This window comes from Cannabis sativa, chromosome 7 (genome assembly GCF_029168945.1).
Source record: "Cannabis sativa cultivar Pink pepper isolate KNU-18-1 chromosome 7, ASM2916894v1, whole genome shotgun sequence".
NCBI lineage: Eukaryota > Viridiplantae > Streptophyta > Magnoliopsida > Rosales > Cannabaceae > Cannabis > Cannabis sativa.
In genome coordinates this window covers 45,359,125-45,382,514 of record NC_083607.1, presented here as the reverse complement: position 1 = coordinate 45,382,514, position 23,390 = coordinate 45,359,125, and the positions used below count along the sequence as shown (strand labels likewise).

Here is a 23,390-nt window from a genome sequence, read left to right as displayed (position 1 = left end):
AAAATTTTGAAAATTAAAAAAAAAAATCACTTTCAAAATTTTTTAAACAGTTTTTTTTATATCAATATTTTAAACTCTCAAGAAGAATAATTAAGCACACACAATTTTTCTCTCGAGCTATCTCTCTCTCTCTCTTGCAGCTCCCTTCAAGTTGGTGCTATGGCGAAAACAAGAGCTAAGATTCAGGGAAAGATTCAACTGTCTGCTAAAAAGAAGAAAAAATGACCTAATTCAACAGTTGATGTTAAGAAAACTAAGTTGATGGAAGAAGTCTTGGGGGTGAAACCACTTGAATTCACTGATGAAGAGGATGATGGAGCAGCTACTGTTGCTGCAGTAGAATCAGATCCATTGCGAGACATACTACCAGCTCCTATGTCTCCAAAGTCTTCGTTGAATTCGATAACTCAGCAAGATATTCGATTTGATTTTGCTCACATCATGGAGGCCAATAAGAATTGCTCTGTTTCAATTGCAAAAGGTAACTCGATAACACTCCCAATGCTCAGATCTGGGAATATGGCTAGGAATCTAGAGTCTACCTTTGATAAGTCTGAGAAAGAGAAGGCAGTTAAGATCACTATGGAAGACATTGAAGAAGAGATAGCTTACTGGAAATCATCTATAGTCTACTATGTGCTAGGAGCCAATCCACCATTATCAGTATTGGATGGATTCGTTCGACGCATCTGGATTAGAAAAATTGACAAGGTAGGCCTGCTCTCGTATGGTGTATTCTTAATCAGATTTGATACAATGGAGCATCGTGATGAAGTTATTAATGGTGGTTTTATATTCTTCAACAAGAGGCCTGTCATCATGAAGGCTTGGGATCCAAACACCAACTTCAAAAAAGAGGATATCCGTACTGTTCCAATCTGGGTACATCTTACTAATTTGGAGTAAAAATATTAGGGCCAAAGAGCTTTGTTCAAAATCATAGGCCAAGTTGGAAAACCTATCATGGTTGATGATGCTACCAAAGAGAGAGACAAACTGAGCTATCCAAGAGTCCTTATCCAAGTCTCAATTCATCAAGATTTCCCAGGTACTATCTATTTTGAAGATGAGCATGGTAATAACATACTTGTGGAAATCTATTATGAATGGAAACCTATAAGTTGTGGGAATTGTAAAAGAATAGGGCATGCCACTGCTGATTGCCGCAAAGAAGAAAGTATGAAATAGGAATTGGTTGTCAAGAATGATAAGAGGGAAATAGAAGAAAAGCCACATCCAGTACCAGGGGAGTTCCTATTGGAATTTATTTTACCAGGATCTTAGATCTACTCACAAGTATGTTGTTTAACACCCTAAATATGAACTTTCTAAAACGATAAATAAACACATATAAAGTTAAGAAAACCTTACATTGGTTGCAGCGGAATAATGTCTCCTTCCACTCAGATCTCTAACCCTTGTATCCTTTTTGTCGCAGAGTATTATCAAGATCTGAGCCCGAATGTCCTTCTCTTTGTGTGTGATCCTTCACAGTCTTCCAATCTATGATTGAGGTACCACTTGTTGTGTGTGGGCACTACTCTATTACTTAGGGTTTCGAAATTTAGAAGAGGAAAAGAGAGAGAGGTTGGTTCGGCTATACAGAGAGAGAGAGGGAAGGCTCAGTTTTCTGAAAAATAATTTTTCTGACAGAAAAGGTTATGAAAACTTGTTATTTGACTGAGGCATCACTTTCTATTTATAGGCAACTACTAGGTTTAGGTTAGTAATTATTTGGCATTAAAATAATGAAAATATTAATTGGAAAAAGCTATCCAAGTGGCCGCCCATAGGTGTTAATGGGCCTTACTTGGATTTTGCAGTTTTCACAATTTTTATTTCTATTTTCTAAAAAACGCCAATTTTCTAATTCTAACCATTTAAATGCCAAAACTAATTATTTAATAACTAAAATAGATTATTAAATAATATTGTCATTTAATTTAATTATTAATTAGACATATAAAGTCTATTAATTAATAAATAAACCTAGAATCTCTTTTCTTTACAATTTCGCCCCTGCTTAGTGAAAATTCACAAATCAGACAAAGTCTAACTTTAGAATTATAATTGATTAATCACAAATCAATTATCTTACAAGCAGTATAGTCTCAACTAGAATGGGGACCATGGATCTATATGCTGAGCTTCCAATAAGTGAACGGAATTTACTAAGTAAATTCCTACTTATTAATTCTTCGTTGAATCCACTCTTAGAACTTAGAATTGCACTCTCAGACTTATATAGAGCATATTATATGTTCCACGATGTAGATATGCTATCTCATTTAACCATTGTTATAATCTTATTGTGATCAAAGATCCTCTATATAGATGATTTACATCGAGATGGGATAATTTTACCGTTCTCACCCCTCAATGTATTTTGCCCCTTAAAACACTTAGCTACCTGTAAATGATGTTTAGTGATCTAAGAATTAGTCACTTAAACAAGAGCTCATCCATTTACTTATATTTAGCTAAGCTCGAAGGGAATCATCACTTGACTTCTATACACCAGTAGAAGCTATAGATTCCATATTTATGTTCAGCACTCCCACTCAATCATACTATAATGCTCCCAAAATATACGTATCACCCTGACCCAAAAGTAGGCTTAACTAATAAATCAAAGAACATGAATAGCACTCCTGAGTTGAGCCTAAGCATATCAGGATTTAGATTCTTTTAATCTTAAGATCAACTACTAATATTGACTTGGAAAGATATGACGGTAAGTTTATAATATCTTAACTAAGTTCAATATCGGTCCAGTCCAATGTATACTCCATACATTCGAAACTAGTATACTTTACCAATGTCCTGGAAAGAACATAACACTTACTCCAAGTGTAGGTACACATCATCGCTGATTATCACATTAGTGTAAATTCAAAACACTGATGAAACATGGACTTAGTCTTTTGATTCATATGATCACAATCACATTCCACTGTGTTGACGATACTTTAATTGTGAATAAACATATGATCTGGACTTAACTTGTAACACCCTAACTAACATAGGCATATTACGTGATTTTTAAACATGCTGTGCAGCTCATTGCTAATCAACGAGGTTTATGGAAAACGTGATTAATTAAAATTTTTGCTTTTTAATTAAACTTATAAAATATTTATACAAAAGACTCGGGATCCCGATTACAAAATCATTTACAAAAGTTTACTGTTCATACAAAATAATTGTTGCCTAGAGACTAGTTACAAAAATAGCCTTGCTGTCCCGAGGATCGTACGCTCCAGGCCTAACCGCCCCGACATGTACAATCTTCACCGGCTCGCTCACGGTCCATCAGCTCTAGCCTTGCCTTTACCTACACATAAACGTAGCACTGTGAGTCAACAGACTCAGTAAGAAAAGCATAATAATACTCATACATAAATCCCGGTCATGATCAGACGCCCATACCCCTGATCATAACCCTAACTGCCGTGTCCAACACGATACTGAGTCCCCCTAACTGCCGTGTCCAACACGATGCGAGTTCCGAACGTTCATAGGGACGGTACTATTGACAAGTAACAGCCTGATCGGTCGAACCGGTCATACTCCGCCGTGGTCATACTCCACTCGTACCGACGTGTTACAAGATCAGCTGATCGGCCGAACCGGTCATACTCCGCCGCCGGTCATACTCCGGCTGTACCGACGTGATACGTCAATAGTACGGAACCACCAACCTAAGTGTCAGCCTGATCGGTCGAACCGGTCATACTCCGACTGCTGGTCATACTCCAGCCTGTACCGACGTGACACAGTTGGATGGTTCGAAGCCAACATACATAACTAATGTAATCTAACAGGCTTCCTACATGCACGCTAAACATGTAATCTACATATGCATACTGTTATACTAATCTTACCTGGATTCCGAATTCAGGTGTGCCAGTCAACCTGACTGGAACTTATCTGCGCTACGGACATGTGCTCCTAAACCATAAAAATCACAACACTATAAGCGACATGCTAAATCACTTCCCGGAGACTTAAACTAGGAACTAAAAGTTTCGCTATCGATAAAAAGCATGGCAATACCCCCAAAAACATAAAATCGAGGAAATCTAGGGTTCCTGAATTTTCCCCAACTGGTAGACCGGTTGCCCAACCGAAATTCCGATTCTGGGAAATTTCAGAACCCCATCCGGAATTCCGAATGTACAACCGGAATTCCGGTTCCTCGCAGGCAGCAAATTCAAAATTTCACACAATGCTCAAATCAACTCCAAATCAAACCAAAACTTCCAGACCTGTTCTATACAACCCCTAGAACATTTCTAAAGCATCAAATCCACCCAGATTGCACATAATCAAAAATCACCATTAAAGCTCAAGCTTTGAGTTCTAAACTCAAACTTGATCAAACACTACCAACATGCATCCAAATCATGATTCTAACTCATATTCAAGCATAAAAACACTGCAGAAACTAAAACCTAACTCATGCAAACACTATAGCCACTAAAACCTCAATTTCTCTTTGAAAACTCAAGCTTTTAACATAGAAATTCTATCCAACTAGAGCAAGAACAACTAACATGCAATTCAACCTAATTAAACCTACTTAACTCAACATTTTAATCATGGAAACAACAACAACAATTAACAGCAGCAACATCATCAAAATCCCAAGCATAACTCATTATTTTTCATCATTTTTTTCAAGAAATCAAAGGAAGGAAAGTTAGAGAGAACATACCACAACAAGAGTTCACAAATTTAGGTTGAAACAAGCTTGAAATCACAAGAAAATGGACAGCTTCTTGCTGCTCCAAGAGGCCTGAAATAGAGAGAGAGTTGAGAGAAAAAATGGTTTTTCCTTTGAATATTTTCTAACTTTGAAATAATGAAGTTTTGTAAAATAAAAATAAAGGGGTTTCACTTAAACATTTCAGCCAACATATAATACCCAATAAACATATATTTCCACTAATAAAATCACTAGAAGACAAAATACTAATGGGGCAAAAAGACCATTTTGCCCCTCCCCCTAAAACCACATAAATAACACTAAAGGGGTATTTTTGGGAAATTCTAAATTCCCGGCCATTCCCGACATTCCCAATGTCTAATAAACCGCCCCTAACTACTAACATACCAACTTGTGATTTTTACTGAGCCAAACACCGAGTTCCAAAATACCGGGCACCGAAAATGCAAAATTATGAAAACTACTGAATGACATACAATGCATCTCAGAATTCAATAATAACAGCATAAATAATTATTTAAATAGCTATAAATAATTTTCATAATTAAACGTGATTAACTGCTAATTTCTAAATTAAACTAAGCGGTCTTTACAACTATTCCCCCCTTACAAGGATTTCGTCCCCGAAATCTAACCTGAATAACTCTGGATATTGAGCTCTCATATCTGACTCTAGCTCCCAGGTGGCTTCCTCCACCTTGCTGTTTCTCCAGAGAACTTTGACCAATGCTATGGTCTTATTCCGAAGGACTTTATCCTTTCTATCCAGGATCTGCACTGGCTGTTCTTCATATGACATATCTGGTTGCAGCTCAAGGCTCTCATAACTGAGTATATGAGAGGGATCTGAAACGTATTTTCTCAACATCGAGACATGGAATACGTTGTGAACTGCTGATAAGGTTGGAGGCAATGCTAACCGGTATGCCACTTGACCTATCTTCTCGAGAATCTTGGAAGGTCCTGTAAATCTAGGGCATAACTTGCCTCTTTTCCCGAAACGTTTGATCCCCTTCATCGGAGATACCCGTACAAACACATGGTCCCCTACTTGGAACTCAACATCTCTGCGTTTCAGATCTGCGTAACTCTTCTGTCTACTCTGTGAGGCAAGCATTCTAGCTTTTATTTTCTCTACTACCTCATTGGTCCGCTGCACTGATTCTGGACCTAAGTATTTCCTCTCCCCTGTCTCATCCCAGTGAATGGGAGATCTACACTTTCTACCGTATAACAGTTCATAGGGAGCCATCCCTATCGTACTCTGATAACTGTTGTTGTAAGAAAATTCTATCAACGGTAGATACTTATTCCATGAGCCTTCAAAATCCATAACACAGGCTCGCAACATGTCCTCCAATATCTGAATTGTCCTTTCGGACTGACCATCTGTCTGAGGATGGAATGTTGTACTGAATTTCAGCTTCGTACCCATTGCTCGCTGCAAACTCTGCCAAAATTTGGAGGTGAACTTCGGATCCCTGTCCGAAACTATAGACTTCGGTACCCCGTGAAGTCTTACGATCTCTCTGACATACAACTCTGCCAACTGATCCACTGTAAATGTTGTTCTAACCGGCAGAAAATGAGCAGAGTTCGTAAATCGATCCACCACTACCCAGATGGAATCAAATAAACCCGTGGTCCTAGGTAACCCGACCACAAAATCCATCGTGATATCTTCCCACTTCCATTCTGGTAGAGTTAGAGGCTGCAACAACCCTGCTGGTCTCTGATGTTCAGCCTTAATCTGCTGACAAGTGAGGCATCTCGATACGAATTCTACCAAATTCTTCTTCATACCGCTCCACCAGAAGTACGGTTTAAGATCTTGGTACATCTTGGTGGTGCCGGGATGCAGAGAATACGGGGTAGAATGAGCCTCCTCAAAGATCTCATTCCTGAGTTCCACACTATTCGGAACACAAACCCTAGCTTTATACAGAAGTATCCCGCTGTCTGACACTGAAAAGTCCTTGGCTTGACCAGCCAACACCTCATCTCTGATCTTCACTAACTCTGGATCCGTCATCTGAGCGATTTTTATTCTTTCCAACAGATCAGATTGCAGCGTTAAGTTGTGAAGCTGACCTACCACAAACTCAATGCTGGATCTAACCATATCCTCTACTAGCTGGGGTGAGATCTGAACCATACTAGCTACTTGCCCGGGACCTTTTCTGCTCAGGGCATCGGCCACTACATTGGCCTTCCCAGGGTGATAGAGGATCTCACAGTCGTAATCTTTCACTAATTCCAACCAACGCCTTTGTCTCATATTCAAATCCTTCTGAGTAAAGAAATACTTGAGACTTTTATGGTCGGTATAGATTTCACACCTTTCTCCGTAAAGGTAATGCCGCCAAATCTTCAATGCGAAAACCACTGCGGCCAACTCTAGATCATGAGTCGGGTATCGCTGTTCGTAATCCTTTAACTGACGAGAGGCATAAGCGATGACCCGATCGGCTTGCATTAACACACACCCCAGACCCTGTCTGGATGCATCACAGTAAACTACGAACTTCTCATTGTCTGAAGGCAAAGCTAGCACTTGAGCGGTAATCAACCTCTGCTTCAGCTCCTGAAAACTAGCTTCGCACTTGTCTGACCAGATAAATCGCTGATTCTTCTTTGTAAGTTTGGTTAGGGGCATTGAAATTTTAGAGAACCCTTGCACGAACCTACGGTAGTACCCAGCTAAACCCAAGAAGCTTCTGATCTCTGTCACTGTCTTCGGTCTCGGCCAATCCCTAACGGATTCGATCTTCCCGGGATCTACCTTGATCCCATCTTTGCTCACAATGTGCCCTAGGAAGGACACCTGAGATAGCCAAAATTCACATTTCTTGAACTTGGCATAAAGCTTGTGTTCCCGAAGCCGTTGCAGTACCATCTGAAGATGTAATTCATGCTCCTCTTCTGATTGAGAGTACACGAGGATGTCGTCGATAAACACAATCACAGAGATATCGAGGAAATCCTTGAATACTCTATTCATCAAGTCCATGAATGCTGCAGGAGCATTGGTTAGTCCGAACGACATAACCAGGAATTCGTAATGTCCATACCTAGTGCGGAAAGCCATCTTCGGAACGTCCTCCTCTCGGATTCTCAACTGATGATAACCCGAACGGAGATCAATCTTAGAAAAGACCGTCTTTCCCTGAAGCTGGTCGAACAAATCATCGATCCTAGGTAGTGGATATTTATTCTTCACCGTCAGCTTGTTCAATTCTCTGTAGTCGATGCACATCCTCATAGATCCATCTTTCTTCTTGACGAATAAAACCGGGGCTCCCCAGGGTGACACACTAGGCCGAATAAACCCTATGTCAAGCAACCCCTGGAGCTGAATCTTTAACTCCTTAAGTTCAGCTGGAGCCATTCTATACGGGGCTTTGGAAACCGGTTCCACCCCTGGTGCCAAGTCTATCACAAAGTCAATCTCCCGCTGAGGTGGTAATCCTGGAAGTTCTTCGGGAAAAACATCTAAAAATTCCCGAACCACCTTAATGTCCTCTAGCCGAATGGTATCTGGCCGAGTGGTGTCCACCACCACGGCCAGAAACCCTAAGCATCCGCCATGTAACAATTCTCTAGCTGACATGGCCGAGATCACCGGGATCCGAGATCCCTGAACTGAACCAACAAACACAAATGGTTCTTCACTTTCCGGTTGGAAGATCACCATCTTCCTTTTGCAATCAACGCTTGCCGAATATTTAGATAGGAAATCCATTCCTAAAATAATATCAAACTCTACTAAACTCATCTCTATCAGGTCAGCACTTAACTCTCTACCATCTATCCTGATCGGCATAGACCTAACCCACCTGTTGGAGATAACCAACTCTCCGCCAGGTAATAGGGTTCCAAACCCTGATTCATATCTATCGTATGGTCTATCCAATTTACTAAAGACTCTGGCTGCCACATAAGAATGTGTAGCCCCAGAATCAAACAGCACTGAGTAAAGCGAGTTATTAACAGAAAGCTGACCTGTCACAACTGATGGGCTGGCATCTGCATCAGCCTGAGTGATGGCAAACACCCTGGCGGGAGTGGGTATCGCCGGAGCTCTCGGTGCCTCTGAGCGGAGCTGGGGATAGTCCCTCTTGAAGTGTCCGGGCATGCCACAGTGAAAGCATCCCTGACCTTTGCACTCACCCCGATGGTGCCTCTTGCAGCTAGGGCACTCGGGATAGGAGAATCGGGTCTCAGTACCACTGGAACGACTACCTCTATTCTGGATCCCCCGGAACCTCTTGTTCTGACTCGAGCCACCGGATGCAGTGGGTGCTCTCTTCCTCTGATCAATGGCCGAACCACTACTCCCCCTGCTAAAGCCTGATGCGGGAGGGGTAGGAGCCCCGCCACTCGCCGGAGTACTAGCTGACTCGGACATACACCCAACTGCGCCCTCAGCTCGCAGTGCCTTCTCCACCATCTCAGCATAGGTGGTCTTGTCGTCAGTGGTGATCATCAAATCGTGTTTGATCTTCGCATTCAACCCATCCAGGTACTTCTCCTTCTTGCTGAAGTCGGTTTGCACAATTCCCGAGGCTAACCTCGCCAACCGGTCAAACTGAGTAGTATACTCGGTCACGCTCATATTCTCACGCTGGGTCAGGTGAGCGAACTCTTTCCTCTTGGCGCTTCTGACCGCCTCATTATAGTATTTGGCGTTGAAGAGTTCCTGAAACCTTTCCCAGGTCATGGTGGTGACGTCGTGAATCTGAGACACCATGTCCCACCAGACGAGAACGTCCTCCTAGAACTGGAAAGTGGCACACACCACTCTATCATTACCGGTGACATCTATGAAGTTCAGGATTTTGGTGATCACCGTCAGCCACTGCTCGGCCTTCATTACATCTGGACCTCCCAAGAAAACCGGAGGTGCTTGCTTCCGGAACCGTTCATACAAAGGTTCCAATCTATTGGCCGCCACCACTAATTCGGCCTGAGCAGCAGGGGCAGGTGCCACTGGAACTACTGGCACCGGAACTGCAGGAGCACCCTGCTGTCTCAACCTCTGAATCTCGAGGTCTTGCTCTTCTATCCGCGCTTGCATTTTCGCAAACCTAACCTCCCAATTTTGGGCTCCCTGATCGGCTGGGGGAGCCTGGGCGGCCTGTGGCGGGTTCTCATCACCCCGACCACGAGCCCTGCCCCGGGGACCTCTACCTCGGCCCCTAGCTGGCAGGGGAAACTGAGCTCCCTATCCTTGATTCGACCCCACTGAATTGCCCTAGCTCCTGGTAGTCCGCCTGGCGTCCATCTAGTCAGAACCGCCTGCGAAACCAAGAGTTGGCATATCAGGTCGTATTCAAGGAGAGCTTACTAATGCCGCTTAATTTGGAAATAAAAAACGAAACATGCGCCTATTCTACTATTAGGCCACTAACATGCTTCCTATCAGGCTTTTCTTATTCATAAAATAGATAAATAAACTACTAAAGCAATAAAGGCTTACTGAACCGTGAAGCGAGCTAACTGCTGATGATGATTGTACATGTCGTGACGATCTTCAGAAGACAACTTGGCGGCTCTGATACCAAATTGTAACACCCTAACTAACATAGGCATATTACGTGATTTTTAAACATGTTGTGCAGCTCGTTGCTAATCAACGAGGTTTATGGAAAACGTGATTAATTAAAATTTTTGCTTTTTAATTAAACTTATAAAATATTTATACAAAAGACTCGGGATCCCGATTACAAAATCATTTACAAAAGTTTACTGTTCATACAAAATAATTGTCGCCTAGCGACTAGTTACAAAAATAGCCTTGCTGTCTCGAGGATCGTACGCTCCAGGCCTAACCGCCCCGACATGTACAATCTTCACCGGCTCGCTCACGGTCCATCAGCTCTAGCCTTGCCTTTACCTACACATAAACGTAGCACTGTGAGTCGACAGACTCAGTAAGAAAAGCATAATAATACTCATACATAAATCCCGGTCAAGATCAGACGCCCATACCCCTGATCATAATCCTAACTGTCGTGTCCAACACGATACTGAGTCCCCCTAACTGCCGTGTCCAACACGGTACTGAGTTCTGAACGTTCATAGGGACGGTACTATTGACAAGTAACAGCCTGATCGGTCGAACCAGTCATACTCCGGCTGCTGGTCATACTCCAGCCTGTACCGACGTGATACGTCAATAGTACGGAACCACCAACCTAAGTGTCAGCCTGATCGGTCGAACCGGTCATACTCCGCCGTCGGTCATACTCCCATGTCGTACCGACGTGACACAGTTGGATGGTTCGAAGCCAACATACATAACTAATGTAATCTAACAGGCTTCCTACATGCACGCTAAACATGTAATCTACATATGCATACTGTTATACTAATCTTACCTGGATTCCGAATTCAGGTGTGCCGGTCAACCTGACTGGAACTTATCTGCGCGGCGGATTACAGGCTCCTAAACCATAAAAATCACAACACTATAAGCGACACGCTAAATCACTTCCCGGGGACTTAAACTAGGAACTAAAAGTTTCCCTATCGATAAAAAGCATGACAATACCCCCAAAAACATAAAATCGAGGAAATCTAGGGTTCCTGAATTTTCCCCAACCGGTAGACCGGTTGCCCAACCGGAATTCCGGTTCTGGGAAATTTCAGAACCCCATCTGGAATTCCGAATGTACAACCGGAATTCTGGTTCCTCGCAGGCAGCAAATTCAAAATTTCACACAATGCTCAAATCAACTCCAAATCAAACCAAAACTTCCAGACCTGTTCTATACAACCCCTAGAACATTTCTAAAGCATCAAATCCACCCAGATTGCACAAAATAAAAAATCACCATTAAAGCTCAAGCTTTGAGTTCTAAACTCAAACTTGATCAAACACTACCAACATGCATCCAAATCATGATTCTAACTCATATTCAAGCATAAAAACACTGCAGAAACTAAAACCTAACTCATGCAAACACTACAGCCACTAAAACCTCAATTTCTCTTTGAAAACTCAAGCTTTTTACATAGAAATTCTATCAAACTAGAGCAAGAACAACTAACATGCAATTCAACCTAATTAAACCTACTTAACTCAACATTTTAATCATGGAAACAACAACAACAATTAACAGCAGCAACATCATCAAAATCCCAAGCATAACTCATTATTTTTCATCATTTTTTTCAAGAACACAAAGGAAGGAAAGTTAGAGAGAACATACCACAACAAGAGTTCACAAATTTAGGTTGAAACAAGCTTGAAATCACAAGAAAATGGCCAGCTTCTTGCTGCTCCAAGAGGGCCGAAATAGAGAGAGAGTTGAGAGAAAAATAGTTTTTCCTTTGAATATTTTCTAACTTTGAAATAATGAAGTTTTGTAAAATAAAAATAAAGGGGTTTCACTTAAACATTTCAGCCAACATATAATACCCAATAAACATATATTTCCACTAATAAAATCACTAGAAGACAAAATACTAATGGGGCAAAAAGACCATTTTGCCCCTCCCCCCTAAAACCACATAAATAACACTAAAGGGGTATTTTTGGGAAATTCTAAATTCCCGGCCATTCCCGACATTCCCAATGTCTAATAAACCGCCCCTAACTACTAACATACCAAGTTGTGATTTTTACTGAGCCAAACACCGAGTTCCAAAATACCGGGCACCGGAAATGCAAAATTATGAAAACTACTGAATGACATAAAATGCATCTCAGAATTCAATAATAACAGTATAAATAATTATTTAAATAGCTATAAATAATTTTCATAATTAAACGTGATTAACTACTAATTTCCAAATTAAACTAAGCGGTCTTTACATAACTGATTTTGTGTTTAAATGTAATAAACATATTAAACCATTAGCATGTAAAATTCATGCAAACATAAATCACTTCAAATTTCTTAGATTGATAACTAATCAGATTGTAAAGGGTTTTATTTAGGGCACAAAACCCAACAGTTCCAAGAGGTCACCAAAGGTTGGAAGGTTAAAGCAAAAGAGCCAATGATTGGCCCATCTACATCCAATTCATTTCAAGTTTTGAATTCTAGTGCTCTCACAGAAGAGAATATGACAGAAATAATTGTAGATTCACAACAGAAGGAGGAAATAGAGAAGACAGTAGGAGGAGATCCTCCTCTTTTCAATGGATAAAATCATCTGCTAGAACGTCCGAGGAATCAACAGCCACCAAAAGCAAAACATGGTCAAGCAATTTATTGCTAATCAAAAGGCTGGTTTGGTTGGTCTCCTTGAGACGAGAGTTAAGGCTCCAAAGCTTGAAGCCTTATACTTGAATATGTTTCGGGTTGGTGTTTTACTACTAATTTGGGATGGCATAAGAGAGGAAGAATTATCTTGGCTTGGAACCCTAATTAGTTCACAGTAAGTATTCTTAGCTGTTCGAGTCAGTTTATCCACACTCTAGTAGCAACCTTTGATGGTAAATATCAATTACGTATATTTAACAGATACATATTTTGAAAAGCTATCATAAAAAGTCATAACTTACATTTTTAACAGCTTAATAAAAAAGATTAAATAATGTCATCGTCATCAAGGCATTTTTTATCTTCTAAGATTTTAAAATCTCTAGTTTCTCATCTTACCTTAGAATATTTCCTAAACTTAAGAGTAGGGATGAGCATGAAATTCAGAAAATTAAAAAAACTGTTCAAAACGACCTAATGAACACTGTTAGAACCGAAATCGGGGAAAGAAAACCAAAAAAACCACTAACGGTTAAAACCGCCATTGAACGCTCAATTTTTTGGTAATAAACCGACCAAAAAAATTGAAACTCAACGTTATACATATATTTTCATTTATTAATTTTTTTTTTTTTTTTTTTTTGCTTTATGTATCATAATTATTAATAATATGTAATAATAATATATTATTATTTTATTAATATTAAAGATAAAAAAAATAAAACAATTAGTTTTTAAACAATTAATTTGTATGGTTATAATTGCAGAATGATAAATAATGTGCTTATAGAATAAATTGAATCATATTTTAAAGAAAACAAAATTCAGTTTGAGCAATTTAAATCAACCAAACCGAAGTTCAAAACAATCAATTTTAAGATAAGTTATGGATTGGCCAATTAGTTTTCAAATTGCACTAATCTAGACCAAAAACCAAATTCTAGATTTTTATGTAGTATAAAACTGACCAAAACCGACCGATACTCAGCCTTGGAAGAAAGGTTGCAACCTAATACGCATATTTAACAAATACGTATTTGAAAAGCTATCATGAAAAGTCATAACTTCAATTTTTAATGCTTACTTAACTATTTCCATTAAACCTAACATTTGACACAACAAATTCTGTTAAGTATAACAAAATGGGTTAGATACACATTACATAATACGTAAGATTTATCAATAGAGAGAGGGATTTCATTTTGTTTCTTTCTTTTTTTTCAAATTTATACAACACAATCAATGTTCTCCCATCTCCTCCCCCCACCCCAACCCTCCCTTTTTTTTACTTTCCAGGAGAGAACAATTATCATTATCAAGCACAGTACTTGTGTCATGGTTTATGCAGAGATGATCATGCCAGCCAGCATGTAAAATGGATGTAAAACTACATAACAAGGAATTAAAAAAAACATCATTTGACAGTTTTTTTTTTCTCTTGGTATGATTGGAAATGGAGTAATAGAGCGAGAAACTCTTTACCTCCATTTAACTAAGTTGGGAGTAGCTAAGCATCTTATTTTATATTTATCAGAATGGTGATTTTCCACTTTCATTGAATATAATCTTCATAGTAGTTGTCGCTAATCACAGACACGAACCTCTCCAGCCATGGCAGCTGATGGAGATCCTTCATGGCATCTACGTAAGAATCTGTACATCGAGGCGGGGATTGGTAAGGGTGATGATCGCTGAGACTGAAACCACCAGCAAGAAACCTCTGGATTAAAGCTAGCTGAGATCTCTCTTGGTCGGAGTAAGCATCCGAGACCATTGGGAGCGAGTTAAAGGTTTCCCATGCCCATTGCTCTGATTCTTGAAGAGATTGATTACCTAGATCCTCAGTAATTTCTTCGTCCCAAAACGCACATTGACAGGTCTGTTGACTCTCACGGTATTCAGCACCACAAGAATAACAGAATTCATGTCCACACCTGAAATTGGAAGACAAGAGTGGTTTCAAGTTTAATGCTTAGTGTAAAGAAGTGGAAATACTTCAAATGTTGCATACTTAGTATGATAATACTAAAAATGATATTGATGGGTTTAGTTTCTTTATCTTCCTAGCAACATGGAGCTGCAAGTTGTTTATGTAACTTTTCTAAGGCATTCTACCCTCGCCACAAAAGCCATAATACACATGAATCATCGTGATTCAATTATGGTCCAGTTTTTCTTCATATTCAAGAGAACTAAAAGAGATACTGAGCATAACTTACAGATCACGATCTAAGGACAAAACATTTTACAAAGCATAATGAGGATTCCTATACATCTATTGACATGAGACAGACAGAACAAACGCAATCGCCTACACAGGACACTACTTAATATCTTGAATACAAATTAATAATGCAAATGTAAAAATTAAACATGTCTTTGTGTAAAGTAAATCTGTTCATTTCAACCTATATTTTCATGGTCCTTAGTTTACAAATCATCAATACATGTAGAATCTCTTGGGGTAATAAAAAAATTAATATAATAATCACAGTTCTTTCTTAAACACGAAACTAAATAAGTAGACTACTGTTTGGAATTGTATGAATTAAGATAAAATGAATTCCAACATTTCTCTCTTAGACACTAAGCGAATTTCAATTTCATCTAGTTGATACAGATTTCAATGTGGTCCATTTACAAATTTTACCATAACTTCAAAATTCCACACAACGTTACAATATACTAAAAATAAAAGGTCTTTGTTTAAGCATGGCATCACTCTAACATATAACCATAAATAAAAATGTTATAGAAATTGCAGTAAACTAAAGCATTTCCTCAAACAAGAATTAAAAGCTCTCAGTTCTGTCCATTTTACAGAATGCTTAAGCTTTATCCCTTTAAATTTTTGAAATGTTATTTATTTATTTATTTATTTTTGCATGGTTTAGTTTGCTGGGGTATATAAAAACTGCCCAGCACACCATGGCTGTATCCAGCTTGTCTTCTTCCAAGAAGGATTACTACTTAACATGGCGCGTGCACACACACATTGATAACCATTTTCTTATTAATCTTCTAGAAATTTAAAGAGCAACCACTAGAAGGAAGGAGATCTTACCAACAGGTCATGTGGTGACAGCCTTGAGTGAGCTCGATCATCATACGGCACTGCTGGCAACGCCTCCATCTTTTATTTTGTGCTAGGCGAAATAATGTAATATCAGCAGAATCTCTCTCTTCCCATGGAAGGTTTTGGAACTCTTCACAGCTCAATGCTGTATGCCAGGGAACCCCACAATCCACACAAACGAATCTCTGACAAACTGGACACTCTATGCAGCTATTATCTGACTGACTTGATGAACTTGCTCTACCTGATATGCTTTCATGAGGATCAAGAAGGACAGAGCAGTTTGGAAATGGGCAGTAAATTCTATCTGAGTGGTTAACATTGGCTTCTTCAAGGGCTTTCTCAAAAGACTCATAAGAAGTGGAGGTAAGGAAAGATTTGCACTCAGCACTAGAGATATAATATTTGCATTTCAACTGAGGACATCTGATGGGAACTTGAGAGGACTGTACCTTTCCATCAGCATATGTCCTCATACAATGAGAACAAAATTTATGAGAGCATTTTAGAGAGATCATTGTAAAACAAGGTTTGTCATCACAACATATTGAGCAGTTTTCAAGAAATATATCTCCCTTTGCAGGAAAAGAGACAACCCCCATTGCCACTTGAGCTAGTTCCATTGGTTGCTCAACATCTGCACTAGGAACACATTTCAGAACAAAAGCTTCAAGCTTACTGGCATGTTCTAGAATCCGTTCCCTTAGTGCAACAAGAATTGGAATGTCAGGTTCTTTATCATTTGTTATCTGCCAGAAACGTGCATTATTAGAACCCAGACGACACAATGTACGGGGGAAAATGATAACCATTAACAATCACTAGAAGAATCTTATTCTATTAAGAATTTATTAAGCAAAATTTTCATGAAGGAAATAAAACAACAAAATTATGTATATTCTGATGGGAGCCGAGCATTAAAATTGGACACTAATGCGAGACATAACATTAGGAAGTGATCATGCATTAGTTTTCCCGTGTTTCTAGGATTGGCATACAGGATTTGAAATTCTTATAGCTAGTTTTCTAGTTTTATTTGCTTATTAACATCTAAAAACCTTGGTGGTGTGTCAAACATTTTCAGGCTTGCTTATGAAATTGTTCTACATCACTGTATTATTCTCCAATTTTCCTTCAAAAGAAATATAGGTATATTATATACTCATAGCATGTGAATTAATAGTAAGTATATATGGCAAAACTAATCTCCAAAGCTTAGACAGTACAGTTCATAATAGGTTTTTCATTCTTTTCATAGAGCAACATAACTGACATTTTACTAACTACCCAACAAAAGCAATACAAAATCCTCATTAGTTACAAAGCCTACAGAGCTGAAAAAGAGTAATGACAAGGGAATTGGCAAGTGTTTTCAATTATGCCTACCAAATTTCTCTTTAAAGAAAAAGTTATAATAGTTCATGCTCACCTAGTACTATAATATACACACAATCAAACCCAAAAGCAAAAAAAAGCAAAAACTGAGAAAGTTTTCCAAACATATAACATAAAATTTTGAAAATAAAAAACAGGAAGAACTCCTCCTCCAATACAAACTGCCCCTAGGAAAAGCCAGACACTTTACAACTGATTCAAAACGGACTCACCTGATCATATAGAAGTTCAGAGTCTGTAAAAGCATACACTCGGCGAATATTATTCTGAAGAGCTTCCGTTAGACCGTCCAGCAGAGCTAAATAGTCGGCAACAGAATCCTCCACATGAAACTCAAGCTTTTTTTGGATCTTAATCACAGGGAAAGTGGATGATCTTTCCATAAACACCCCAATTCCTGACATCCCAGAATTTGAGTCTGCAAAGCCATCTATTGACTTTCCTTTGAAGAACATCTTCACAGCAAATTCATCAAGCTCATTGCTTGTCTCTTCTTCTTCTTTATCCGGTTCTTCAGTTTCCTTCCATACCTCTTCGTCTTCACAGCAACTCCTAAACTCTTCTTCATCTTCTTCTCTGAACAAATTCACAGAAGCTTCACGGCCAAAAACTGTCACTTCTTCCATTAATTCTCTTTTACAAAACTTTTCAATCCAACCAACAAGTGTGCAACTTTCAACACTTCTATCTTGGACTTCAGGCTCTAAGGTCCAACTACAACAACCCCCACCAAGTCAAACGGAAGACTCTGTTAAAGCATCTTCTTTTTCAAACAATCTTAAAACAATTCTACAAAAAACCCATTAAAGAATCGATCCTAAACTTCATCTTGTAGCATCAACCCTCCTATAAGACAAAAAGAAAATACGTCATTTTTAACAGGAAGAAAAGCCCTCATAAAAATCTTTGAAAACCAATAAAAGAATCACGCTTTTTTATTCAAAAAATCAAGAATACATACATACATATATATATATAAATAAATGATGGAGGCTTAAAAACAGAAGATCCTTGACTTTTCAGTAATAAAAAAGAAACCCCATTAAGCCCCAAGCAACAGTGATTACGGCATTGATTATCTTTCTAAATTGCAGAAAAAATGGAAGATCTTTCATTTACAAAAAAGCTAAGAAAAACAAGTGAAGAAGAAAATGAAGGTTCCATTCCATACCAGAGAGATGGATTGTTAGGAGCTTATCTCTGGAGGGAGAGAATTAAATTGAAATTGATTCGTTTAAGGGTCTGATGAGATGAATGATTGCACTTTTTCAGCTAAGGGTTAATAAAAAAAACCCTAAACTGACAAGCTGTTTCCTTTGTGCCTCTCTCTCACTGAACCTTTCTTTTTCAGATATTTTCTTTTTTATTATTTATTTTTCATGGCTTTTTTGTATTTATATATTAAAATAAATTTGTAAAATGGATTAGGATTGTGGAGAGAGAATAATAATGAAATCAATGATGATTGAAGGGCTAGTATTGCTGTAATTGGCGTATGAGAAAAGGAAGCTTTCTCTCTCTCTGCTTTGTTGGCATTCTTCCTCCAATCACATACAATTTCACACTTTACGGTTCTCAATGCGGATAACTTGTCTTTAGAACGCAACTATTAATCTGGAGCATTCCTATTACAGCATGCAGATGATATGAAGATGCTTGATGATATTATTATATTTATAGTATTTTTTGAAGGGAAATTTAATTTTCTATACTTAGATATATTTAATATTTTTTCTCTAAACTAATACTTTTCTACGTTATATACGCAACTAATTAAAGTCTTGTCTCTTGACATGTTTTGAAAGTTTATTAGGTTGTTTTTCTATGTGTTTCTAGTTTTATTTCTTGTGGATCTCGGTTTGTCTCTTGTGGTTATTGGATCTTTCAGTGATGGCTTCGAGTAGTCACGAAGGGGGTGATTGGACGGATCAATATGCTCAATTACAGTTGGAGGAGGAGGAGGAAGGGGTTCTGATTTCGGATGATCAAGAGGGAGAGGTGCAAGCTTTTGATGATAGGTGATGTTTGGTTGGTAAATTCCTCACAAATAGAACGATCGATTTTGACACTATGAGACACATGTTGGCATCTCTTTGGAAGTCGGGTAAGGGAGTCTATGTCAAAGAGCTTGATACAAATCGCTATCTTTTTCAGTTTTATCATGAACTTGATGTTCAAACTGTGATTGATGGGAGTCCTTGGACTTTCAATAGAATGCAACTGGTTTTTCATCGTTTGAAGAGGGGAGAAGACCCTTGATTGGTTCCATTGCATGAGTTGGATATGTGGGTTCAACTTCATGATTTGAAATATGGTTTTATGTCGGATTGGGTGGTGAAACATGCTGGAAATTACATTGGAAAGTTTGTTAAGTCGGACCCCAAAAACTTCATTGGAATTTGGCGGGATTATCTTAGAGTTCGGGTTACAATTGACATCAACCAACCTCTAAAGAGGCGTATGAAATTGATCAAAAAAGATGGCACTTGGATCTGGACTACATTCAAATATGAACATGTTCCCACATTTTGTTTCATTTGTGGACTCATTGGCCATTCGGATAGATTTTGTCTCCGGAGATTTGATTCCCATTTTGATCAAACCGTCAAGCCTTATGGTGAATGGATGAAAGATGTCACTAGGAAAAACAACTATCTCATTGGTGCACAATGGTTGCGCTCAGATCGTGAGGAAGATGAGGGTGTGGTGGCTGGCAGGGGACCGTCCCGGAGTACGGAGGAGGCGATGGATATTAATTATCCAATCAGGATTCGATCTGATGGAGATAGTTCAGGTGTCAATGGGGGCGGTAATCAGGCTCCAAATTGTGGAGTAAATAAAGGAAAGACTATCATGGAACTTAATGAGAATCATGACAATGAAGATGCACAGTTGGAATATCAAAATGATGATTCTGTTCTTATCTTAGATAATAAGAGGAGGCATACCAATAAGGAAAGAATGAAGGAGGTTGTTGAAGTAGGTGATGGTAATATGGGCGGGTTGGAGAACCTGAATGACATGTCAAAAAACAAATTACAGGTGGGCCTTGGTGTTCAGGCCCACCAATCATTATGAGTATATTGTCTTGGAATTGCCATGGGCTTGGGAACCCATGGGCTATTCAATTCTTGAAGGATTTAGTTATCCAAAAGCAGCCCAAAGTTGTCTTCCTTTGTGAGACTTTGTCAAGAACTAAGGTGTTGGAAAGATTGCGTGTGTCGCTGGGTTTTGGGGGGTTTTTTTCAGTTGATGTTAGAGGGAAAAGTGGTGGTGTAGCTTTGTTGTGGCGTGATAGTGATGATATTAAAGTACTTGGTTATGGGGTGAACTATATTGATGTTGAAGTTAGTGAGAATGATGGGAATCGTTGGCGTCTTACTGGGCTCTTTGGTGAGCCAAACCGAAGTCTTCGAAGGAACACCTGGGATCAAATTCAAACTCTTAAGGATATGTATGCATTGCCATGGTGCATTATTGGTGATCTCAATAATGTAACCTCTGAATCGGCCAAGAGGGGTGGTAATCCATACCCTAATTGTCTTGTTGATGGCTTTGGTAATATGTTGGAAGAGTGTAATTCGGTTGATATGGACTTGTGTGGATATCCTTATACTTGGGAGAAGGGTCGGGGGTACTAATGCCTGGATTGAAGTGCGAATTGACCGGGCTTTAGTCTCTCCAAGTTGGATTCACTTTTTTCCATCTGCTAAACTTAGAGGTTTCAACATCGGACCATTGTCCGATTCAATTGCTTCTTGATGTTCTGAAGAGGACTGAGGTTAAGAGGATGTTTAGATTTGAAAACATATGGCTCAGGGAGCCTGCTTGTTTGCAAATAGTGAAAGACACCTGGGAGCTTCTTTCGGGTTGCTCTATTATGGAGAAGATTAGCTATTGTGGTGATAAGTTGCTGGTGTGGGGAAAGGACTATGTAGGGAATTTTAAAGACCGAATACAAGCTTGCAAAACTAAAATTCGAAAATGGAAGAAAGGCAGAGATGAGGCTTCTGTTCTAAACTACAAAAATGCTGAGGCACGGTTCCAAGAGGTGCTGATTAAAAAAGAAATTTTTTGGCGTCAGCGATCGAAACAATTGTGGTTAAAGGAGGGAGATCAGAACTCTAAGTACTTTCATGCTATGGCCACTTCAAGAAGAAGAAACAATTCAATTCAGCGGCTGAAAAACGATCAGGGGATGTGGATCGATTGGGATAACAATTTGTCAGGCCTCATGGTTGATTATTTCAGCAAGCTTTTTTCATCTTCTCCATTGGAGATTCGGGAGGTAACTGATGCTATTCCTAATGTTGTTTCCGATATGCAAAATGCTTTACTACTGGAACCAATTACTTATGATGAAGTTCGAAGAGCCCTTTTCCAAATGCATCCAGACAAATCGCCTGGTCCGGATGGCATGACTCCGGGTTTCTTTCAGAAATACTGGAGTGTGGTGGGTGGTGATGTTGTTTCTCAAGTCAGGATGTTCTTTGATACAGGTTATTTTTCTCCTTTGCTTAATGAAACTTGTATTGTGCTTATTCTTAAGAAGAAACAACCAGAGTCCATGATGGACCTTCGTCCAATATCGTTGTGTAATGTTGTCTATAAAGTCATCTCAAAAGTGCTTGCCAATAGAATGAAGAGTGTCTTGCCTTGTGTTATCTCTGAAACCCAGAGTGCTTTTATACAAGGTAGATTCATTTCCGATAATATTATGATTTCTTTTGAGATAATGCATTACCTGAAGTGAAAGAGAATGGGCAAAACTTGTACTATGCCTTTAAAGTTGGATATGAGTAAAGCCTATGATAGGGTGGAATGGGATTTTCTAGAGATGATGATGATTCAGATGGGTTTCTCTAGTAAACTGGTTTCGTTAATCATGTATTGTCTTTCTTCAATCACTTACAAGATTACTCATGGCGGTAAAGTGATGGGCCCTATATCCCCAAGTAGAGGAATTCGTCAGGGGGATCCTTTATCTCCCTATTTGTTTCTTATTTGTGCTGAGGGGTTCTCTTCGCTTGTCAACATGTTTGTGCGAAAACAGTGGTTAACAGGCTGCCGTGTAGCTAGAAATGCTCCTATCGTTTCTCATATGTTGTTTGCAGATGATAGTTATATTTTCTGCAAAGCAAATGAGATGGAGGTGGCCAGTATACTTCGGCTCCTTGATATTTATGAGCGAGCTTCAGGACAGAAAATAAACTTTGAAAAATCTTTGATTTTCTTCAGTAACAATGTTCAACAAACCGATCGATCTTATTTGTGTGGGTTACTTGGTATGGCTCCTGCTTTGGAAAATAACTCTTATCTGGGTTTACCCTGTACCATGGGAAGGAGTAAGAATGCTATACTAGGATTTCTCAAGGATAAGATGATCAAGAAGATCCAAAGTTTGGAGACGAGATTTCTGTCTAAAGTTGGTAAAGAAGAACATAAATAATACAACTAAACTGAACCTAACTATATCAATATTAAGATCAATAGACCTAAGATCAACCAGTGATATTGACTTAGAAATATATAACGGTAAGTTTATGATATCTTATCCAAGTTCAATATCGGTCCAATCCAATGTATACTTCATACATCCGATACTGGGAAACTTTGCCAATGCCCTGGAAAGGACATAACACTTATCCAAGGTGTAAGTATACCTTATCGCCGATTATCATGTCAGTCTAAATCCAGTGAACTGACAAATCATGGGAATTAAACTTTTGAACATATAATCATGATTATATTCCACTATGATGACGATACTATTAATCATGAATATATATATGTTCTGGACTTAATAGAATTTATACATTAAGTATAATCATGAAATAAATCATGTGAACCATGCAATATAAAACGATTTCTGATCTTTTTTTTTATCAAGAAGAAAAAGCTTCATTAATCAAAAGAGCAAAATACAACAGTTAGCAAAAGCTACCAAGCCACACACAATGCCCCTTACAACCCAGCC

At 38.9% G+C, this 23,390-nt stretch overlaps 2 protein-coding genes across 2 annotated transcripts; one reads left to right on the top strand and one right to left on the bottom strand.

Moving 5' to 3' along the window:
- Window positions 1-14,117: 14,117 nt before the first annotated feature.
- Window positions 14,118-19,056, bottom strand: LOC115697425 (E3 ubiquitin-protein ligase RSL1). Its single transcript, XM_030624424.2, has 4 exons — window positions 18,585-19,056; window positions 17,626-18,259; window positions 16,007-16,767; window positions 14,118-14,876 (listed from the first exon to the last, which is right to left on the bottom strand). The coding sequence occupies exons 2-4, from the start codon at window positions 18,037-18,039 to the stop codon at window positions 14,495-14,497; spliced, it is 1,557 nt and encodes a 518-aa protein (XP_030480284.1). The 5' UTR covers window positions 18,040-18,259; window positions 18,585-19,056; the 3' UTR covers window positions 14,118-14,494.
- Window positions 19,057-20,487: 1,431 nt separating this feature from the next.
- LOC115696692 (uncharacterized) lies at window positions 20,488-22,166 on the top strand. The gene is made up of 2 exons (XM_030623581.1): window positions 20,488-21,047; window positions 21,233-22,166. The coding sequence occupies exons 1-2, from the start codon at window positions 20,488-20,490 to the stop codon at window positions 22,164-22,166; spliced, it is 1,494 nt and encodes a 497-aa protein (XP_030479441.1).
- The last annotated feature ends 1,224 nt before the right edge of the window (window positions 22,167-23,390 follow it).